The sequence below is a fragment of the Micropterus salmoides genome, unplaced genomic scaffold (genome assembly GCF_014851395.1).
Source record: "Micropterus salmoides isolate LMB-PRFRI ecotype aquatic unplaced genomic scaffold, ASM1485139v1 Ms_hic_scaffold_1018, whole genome shotgun sequence".
Taxonomy (NCBI): Eukaryota; Metazoa; Chordata; class Actinopteri; order Centrarchiformes; family Centrarchidae; genus Micropterus; species Micropterus salmoides.
This window is the reverse complement of record NW_024040062.1, coordinates 9,983-18,187: the sequence shown is the minus strand read 5'-3', so window position 1 is coordinate 18,187 and position 8,205 is coordinate 9,983. Positions and strand designations below refer to the sequence as shown.

Sequence of the window (8,205 nt, the reverse complement as noted above, 5' to 3'; positions counted from 1 at the left end):
AGACGTGTTGAGATGCTCTCCCTGTGTTAAACATCCAAACAACAGTCCAAATACAGATTTAGGAAGAAGACAGTGAGGCGGCTAGAATGAGCTCAGTTCATCTAAAATAATATCTGCTTTGCTTCTGGGATTAAAGGAGAATAATGACACACATCAACTTCCAGCTCCAGACTAATAAAACACATTTTATTTCCATGTGTTGAAGCCATCACAGTGAACCAGAGCAAGTTGACCAAAACATTTCCCAGCAGCCACTTCTCCCATGTTGTCATCATTCATACTGATGAACTGCTGATATCATTGCTGTCCATTCTGCGGCAACACACATAGGCCAAAAGCTTGTCTATGAACCCTTTCCTCATGAAGACATACAGGAACAAGTCTGCAAGAGGACTCAACCTGATGAAGATGGAAGACTGGAAGTAGAGTCTCAATTTATATTTTTTTAGAAACCAGGTATTGTCATTGTTCACTTTCAGCAACCAAATGATTTTGGGCAGGAACAGCAGCGTGTAAATAAGCAGCACCAGAACCAAAATTCCAACGATTCGTCGTTTTTCATCAGTGGGGACCGAGATGGAAGCAGACAGGGCTTTGAGGGTCCCAACCAGGAAGAATATTAACAGAGGGAAGGGAAGGAGGAGGAGGACGGGGAAGAGTGTGTATCTGATCACATGATTAGAGAATTGTAAAAGGACAGCAGAGACAGCAGAAAGGACCCAGACCAGGACACAGAGCACCACAGAGGACTTGATGGTTCGTCTGCAGCGGTACCACAGTGGGTGGGCGATGACCAAATACCTGTAATACAAGATGGACACAAAGTCTTTGAGGAGCTTCAGAGTTATAAACTAATATAATGTTCAGACACAGAAGGAGCTCCACACATACTGGATAGACAGATAGATACCTTTCCAGGGCGATGCAGACCATGAAGAAAACACTGGCCAACACAGCAGAGTGGTAAATAAATATGAAGATGAAATTTATCTTCTCATCCACATTTGGTGCCACCCGAACGATCATGTAGCAGAACTGAAGGATGTCAGTAATGAGAAGGTTGATGAGGTAGATGGGAGCAACATGATCTCTTCTCACCTGCAGGAAAACATTGGTAAAAGTCAACAAGCAGTTGGAAACATGTTGTGAAGTCCACCTCCTCCCAAATCTGTCATCTTGCTCTGCCCAGCAGCTGCAGTCAGAGCCATTTCTGACTTTTTCATCCAAAAGAAATCTCAGATATGACCCGCTGGCCAATCAGTGCAGGAACAAGACTAAGGGCCAGATTTCCTGCAGCTTCTGCAGTTTAACTGGAATGGAGCCACACATGGAAACTGCATGTGTTTAGGGTCCAATCAGCTTCATGGACATTTGAATTCTGGAGTCAATTATTCCTGTCAGGTTAAAGATCATTCCAAGCCTTTGTCCCAGCCCCCTGACACCTAGCCCCCAAACCAGATCCAGATCCTTTACAGACAGACAGACTGTAGGACAGACACACAACACAGACAGGAAATAAATAACTCTCAGTCAGAATGTACATACCATAGAATAAAGAGAATAGATGGCCACCAGGGTCAGAGGAAGGCCGACAGCAACGATTATGTATGTGACCACATTTAAGATGAGACGAAGTTTTTTCTTTTGCTCATAATCCTGGTAGTTGAAGGTGGTGTTGCTGTAACCGTAGCTTTGGTCCTGTGAGCTGCTGTTAATGTAGAGACCTTCCATTCTTCAGAGTGAAACCTGTTGTTTGACAGGTTATTAAAGGGAGCAGGTTTTTAATATCTACCCAACATTATTCAGTGACATCACTAAAGCTGTGAGTTGAAGTTCACACAAACACAGTGTACCTATAGTTTAACCACAATCATATCAAATCACAAACTGCTGTCTTTCAGTTTCAATCATCATTCCTCAACATTTCTTACGTTTAACTTTTATTTAATCAAATACAAAAAGAAGAACAAATATCTGTACGTGCTGATGTGAGGTCGTTACTGCAGCCACAGAACATCGTCCAGCTGTTTCAGTAGCTTAATGTTTAATGTTAATGCTCATTGGTTTAGGACATCCTGCCTGTCTCCTGTACTCGATGGCCAGGGCTGGACTGGTAATGTGGTATATCGGGCAAAAGCCCGGTGGGCCGACGCACCTTTGGGGCCGGTGTAACGTAAATTAGCTGCAGTACCCTGCGTAGAGCAGGCAAAGGCACTTGATGGAGTAAGGAGAGCCGTGGCCACTGCCAGTCTATGGTGATAGCAAGAGACAAAGTGACTGAGGGAGAGAGAGCAGGAGTGGAGGTGAAGCAGTAAGCATGGAGCAGCTCAACCTGTAGGGAGGGTCATTTACACTGGGGACGCTGGGGACATGTAGGCTACCCACAACTATTTGAAAGCATTTGTTCTGAAAAATAGCTTGAACCAAGAAATGTTACTTAACAAATAAAAATGCTTTGAAAAAGGTTTATTTGCACAGCAAGCCTGTAATGCAGTGGAAGTATAGAAGTAACTTGGGCTAAAAACAATAATAAGCTACAGATTACTGTATTATATTCTATTATATTTTTATATTCTGAATTTTTACCTGCCACCTGAATTTTGTGCTTCCCTTGGGCAGAAAATGTCTCCAGAATGCAGGAAATTAAGTGTTTAATGCTCAAAATCTTCTTTTTCCCCCTAAATAGTCGGCTTATTAAAATGTATTCTTGTCTTGTTGTCATGGCCCCAATCTTGCACAATGTTACGACTCATGGGCTAAGTGTTTCATCACATCCTTAAATGGAAGGATGGTGTGTTGGTGAGGGGTGTCCAAACGATTTTACCCCGCCGCCTGGACCAAAATGCCAGGGCCGATCTTTTGTCCTGGGCCAGCCCTGTCGATGCTCCAGCACTTGTTGGACGCCCCTCTGCCCTCTGAGTTTGGATCAGGAGGTTTACATGATGATTAATCCACTTGACAGGAGACAGACTGTGCACTCTTCCTTGTTGGTGTTTGTTCTGACATTATTTCTGGAACAAACACTTGTTGCATATTGTTGGGATCACAGGGACCTCACAGATGAAGCTGTTCATTTGTGATCATAACAGAACTTTTATCTTTTTCGTAGATGAACTCAGATCCCTGAACTCAGCTCTCAGCTACGATTGGCTGTTGACCTGTGACCTATGATGTCACCTCATTAATAAAAACTCCAACGCAGTGTCGGTGTCTTCGCTTCTCTTCTGGATGTGACGGCTGAAGCCGCCAACCTGACGGCGCAGCGGCCTCCCAGCGTGGCCCGCTTGGAGCAGAACATAAAGTCCTGCTATAGATCCCTGCCACCAGCTGAGTTAGCCAAGCTGCTAACTCTGAGGAGAACAGACGAAGGGCCAGACCCTCTCACCTGGACGATCCAAACACGACACAGCAAAAGACTGTGAACGGACCTGCCGGCTAACAACTAGCAAGACAACCAAATGTCTTCCTCTACGGATCGCTAACGTAACTGGGATTATACAGCTTCACACAGCTTCACTTAGCGGGGATTGATATATCTGTCACAAACATTTTGGACATTCTGGTGAAACATGGTCCGGGGGCTGCTTTTTAGGGGCGCTAGTGAGCCATTTTGCCACGTCCATGCATCAAAACCATATGACACATGAATTTTGTGCAAAGGTTAGTGAGTTGTTGAGCTTGTTTCATACTCGGGCCCTAATTAATTAAGATAAAATACTTTTTAAATTTCATAATATCATCAAACTTTGTACAAACTAAAGCAGGTCACTCACATCAAACTACTTAAACTAAATAATTATAAAACAATTAATACCAGTGATACACTTTCTGTATCCTGATCAGGGTACCCCCAGGATTCTCAAAGTTAAATTTAAGACTTTTTAAGACCTTTTTATACCTCCTTGGAAATAATGCCAGAGCTTGTGCACCGCGAACCCTTATTATTTATGTATATATTACGTTCATAACTTGTTAATACATTTTACAGAGCTGATTTCATCATAACCAACAAACACTATCTCTGCTGGCAGTTTGCGGACTTCCTCTTAGTCTTCAGTGGAAGGCTCCTGTGGTTAGTGTGGTTAGTCTTAAAGTGTTAAAACCAAAAATCGTCTTCTGTAATTCTAAATATTTTGTAATAACAGTACATAAAGCATTTCAAAACATTTTCAAATTTCAAAAGCACATTTCAAAATAATTTTCATCAAATACACTAAAGCAACACTTTGATTTAACAAGCATATAAGCAAATACACTCAAGGAATAAACTTTGATATAAACTGACTGTCAAGATATACTTCCTGTCAGAGTGAAGAGTAAGAGTTAAAGTAAAAATACATCCCTTACTTACAAAACATCATGAGTCCACAACATTATAATCATGGTGATGAAGCAATGAGTTTCAGCAGCTACACAGCAACATACGTTTATAAGGTGACTTTAGCAATGTGTTCAGCAATTTTACTTCAAGTAATATTATCTTATGAGATGAAGAAATAAAATGAAGAATAATCTTTAGATGATTTCTCTTGTTATATTTTCTGTCCGAGTGAAACACAGTTAAACACATGTCCTGTCCAATTCTATCAAATACTTTTTTATATGCTAACTTTATGACGCTCATCTTTGCAGTATAGTTAAACATTAGGAAACTGACACTTTAGGTTCTTCTAGTTTAACTCAATAAAAAAAACATGGCACCATCTACCAGCCAGTTACTGGTAAAATATGCAAATGTCTGCTAGATTTACTTCATCAGCAGCTAAAAACAATGGTAATCTACTGAGTGGTAGACTTTGAGCGTTTACTGGCTGGTGGACAAAACAGTTCATTTAGCACCCTGCCTGTGTACAGACAGGAGAACCAACTACTGTTTTTTCTCGAGCCACGCTGTCGGGCGCCACGTAGCCTCGAGTATTCAAAGACAACCTGGAATGAGTTCCTAAACTCCAGATCTAGAGAATAAGACCAGTGTGGCCCTCGGCTCAGTGTGTGGCAGTGTGGAAGAACCTTACCTTGCAGCAGGAGGAGGAGGAGAGGAAAAATAATCTTTGAGATTCTTTACTCAAAGTGTCTTTTATTAAAGTACAATCAGCAAAAAAGAAAAGAACAGAGCAAAAAAGCGTTGACCGGAGTTCGGCTTTTTCAAAATACCAAGAGCTGCAACTTGCATACAGACACAGACAGGATGTGACAGAATATCTCTTGATCCATGTTTGCTGATTGGTTGATCTCTAATGTCCATGCAGATGAGCCATGATCAGTCACCTGTAAGTGGTCTGTTATCCATATCACACCAAATATGGTACACATGAACACAGAATATAAATCCGCCCACCTGTTTCTGTAAATTCATTGCATGCACAGCAGTTTAGACATTAAAGGCTGTGTGGTATGTTATTTTTTAGGGGACAGGAAAATTCAACAAGCTGTACGCTCACTACTTTACACTGTTATACAAGCTGTATGCTCAATACTTTACACTGTTATACAAGCTGTATGCTGACTACTTTACACTGTTATAAAATACTTTACACTATTATACAAACTGCACGCTCACTACTTTACACTGTTATACAAGCTGTACGCTCACTACTTTACACTGTTATACAAGCTGCACGCTCATTACTTTACACTGTTATACAAGCTGTACGCTCACTACTTTACACTGTTATACAAGCTGCACGCTCATTACTTTACACCGTTATACAAGCTGCACGCTCACTACTTTACACTGTTATACAAGCTGCACGCTCACAACTTTATACTGTTATACAAGCTGTACGCTCGCTACTTTACACTGTTATACAAGCTTGATACTTTACACTGTTATACAAGCTGCACGCTCACTACTTTACACTGTTATACAAGCTGCACGCTCACTACTTTGCACTGTTATACAAGCTGTACGCTCTACTGTACATTACACTGTTATACAATACTTTACACTGTTATACAAGCTGTGCGCTCACTACTCTACACTGTTATACAAGCTGCACGCTCACTACTTTGCACTGTTATACAAGCTGTATGCTCTACTGTACATTACACTGTTATACAATACTTTACACTGTTATACAAACTGTGCGCTCACTACTTTACACTGTTATACATGCTCGCTACTTTACACTGTTATACAAGCTGCACGCTCACTACTTTACACTTTATACAAGCTGTACACTCACTACTTTACACTGTTATACAAGCTCGATACTTTACACTGTTATACAAGCTGCATGCTCACTACTTTACACCGTTATACAATCTGCATGCTCACTACTTTACACTGTTATACAATAATTTACCCTGTTATACAATCTGCATGCTCACTACTTTACACTGTTATACAATACTTTACACTGTTATAAAAGCTGCACTCTCACTACTTTACACTCTTATACAAGCTGTACGCGCACTAATTTACACTGTTCTACAAGCTGCACGCACACTACTTTACACGGTTCTACAAACTCGCTATTATACACTGTTATACAAGCTGCACGCTCACTATTTTACACTGTTATACAAGCTGTACCCTCACTACTTTACACTGTTTTACAAGCTGCACGCTCACTACTTTACACTGTTTTACAAGCTCGCTATTTTACACTGTTAAACAAGCTGTACGCTCACTACTTTACACCACTATACAAGCTGTACGCTCACTACTTTACACTGTTATACAAGCTGTACGCTCACTACTTTACACTGTTCTACAAACTCGCTATTTTACACTGTTCTACAAGCTGCAAGCTCACTACTTTACACTGTTATACAAGCTCGCTATTTTACACTGTTATACAAGCTGCACGCTCACTACTTTACACTGTTATACAAGCTGCACGCTCACTACTTTACACTGTTATACAAGCTGCACGCTCACTTTTTTATATGCTAACTTTATGACGCTCATCTTTGCAGTATAGTTAAACATTAGGAAACTGACACTTTAGGTTCTTCTAGTTTAACTCAATAAAAAAACATGGCACCATCTACCAGCCAGTTACTGGTAAAATATGCAAATGTCTGCTAGATTTACTTCATCAGCAGCTAAAAACAATGGTAATCTACTGAGTGGTAGACTTTGAGCGTTTACTGGCTGGTGGACAAAACAGTTCATTTAGCACCCTGCCTGTGTACAGACAGGAGAACCAACTACTGTTTTTTCTCGAGCCACGCTGTCGGGCGCCACGTAGCCTCGAGTATTCAAAGACAACCTGGAACGAGTTCCTAAACTCCAGATCTAGAGAATAAGACCAGTGTGGCCCTCGGCTCAGTGTGTGGCAGTGTGGAAGAACCTTACCTTGCAGCAGGAGGAGGAGGAGAGGAAAAATAATCTTTGAGATTCTTTACTCAAAGTGTCTTTTATTAAAGTACAATCAGCAAAAAAGAAAAGAACAGAGCAAAAAAGCGTTGACCGGAGTTCGGCTTTTTCAAAATACCAAGAGCTGCAACTTGCATACAGACACAGACAGGATGTGACAGAATATCTCTTGATCCATGTTTGCTGATTGGTTGATCTCTAATGTCCATGCAGATGAGCCATGATCAGTCACCTGTAAGTGGTCTGTTATCCATATCACACCAAATATGGTACACATGAACACAGAATATAAATCCGCCCACCTGTTTCTGTAAATGCATTGCATGCACAGCAGTTTAGACATTAAAGGCTGTGTGGTATGTTATTTTTTAGGGGACAGGAAAATTCAACAAGCTGTACGCTCACTACTTTACACTGTTATACAAGCTGTATGCTCAATACTTTACACTGTTATACAAGCTGTATGCTGACTACTTTACACTGTTATAAAATACTTTACACTATTATACAAACTGCACGCTCACTACTTTACACTGTTATACAAGCTGTACGCTCACTACTTTACACTGTTATACAAGCTGCACGCTCATTACTTTACACTGTTATACAAGCTGTACGCTCACTACTTTACACTGTTATACAAGCTGCACGCTCATTACTTTACACCGTTATACAAGCTGCACGCTCACTACTTTACACTGTTATACAAGCTGCACGCTCACTACTTTATACTGTTATACAAGCTGTACGCTCGCTACTTTACACTGTTATACAAGCTTGATACTTTACACTGTTATACAAGCTGCACGCTCACTACTTTACACTGTTATACAAGCTGCACGCTCACTACTTTGCACTGTTATACAAGCTGTACGCTCTAC

General features: G+C 40.9%; 1 protein-coding gene across 2 annotated transcripts; it reads right to left on the bottom strand.

Annotated features, from left to right (window-relative positions):
• Positions 1–243: 243 nt before the first annotated feature.
• On the bottom strand, positions 244–7,413 carry LOC119896735 (G-protein coupled receptor 4-like). 2 transcript variants are annotated; one of them, XM_038710159.1, is made up of 4 exons: positions 7,304–7,413; positions 1,546–1,746; positions 911–1,098; positions 244–801 (listed from the first exon to the last, which is right to left on the bottom strand). In XM_038710159.1, the coding sequence occupies exons 2-4, from the start codon at positions 1,729–1,731 to the stop codon at positions 276–278; spliced, it is 900 nt and encodes a 299-aa protein (XP_038566087.1). In that variant the 5' UTR covers positions 1,732–1,746; positions 7,304–7,413; the 3' UTR covers positions 244–275. The 2 variants fall into 2 exon arrangements, with proteins under 2 accessions (XP_038566087.1, XP_038566086.1); XM_038710158.1 differs by lacking the exon at positions 7,304–7,413 and adding an exon at positions 5,016–5,146.
• Positions 7,414–8,205: the final 792 nt, after the last annotated feature.

What these genes read in the sequence shown, in the direction of transcription:
- LOC119896735 (XM_038710159.1), bottom strand. Translation starts at nt 1,731, where the DNA reads ATGGAAGGTCTCTACATTAACAGCAGCTCACAGGACCAAAGCTACGGT. An exon ending in TCTATTCTCTTTATTCTATG is followed by an intron (nt 1,099 to 1,545) that starts GTATGTACATTC and finishes GTTTTCCTGCAG; the next exon opens with GTGAGAAGAGATCATGTTGC. An exon ending in GTCTGCATCGCCCTGGAAAG is followed by an intron (nt 802 to 910) that starts GTATCTATCTGT and finishes CTTGTATTACAG; the next exon opens with GTATTTGGTCATCGCCCACC.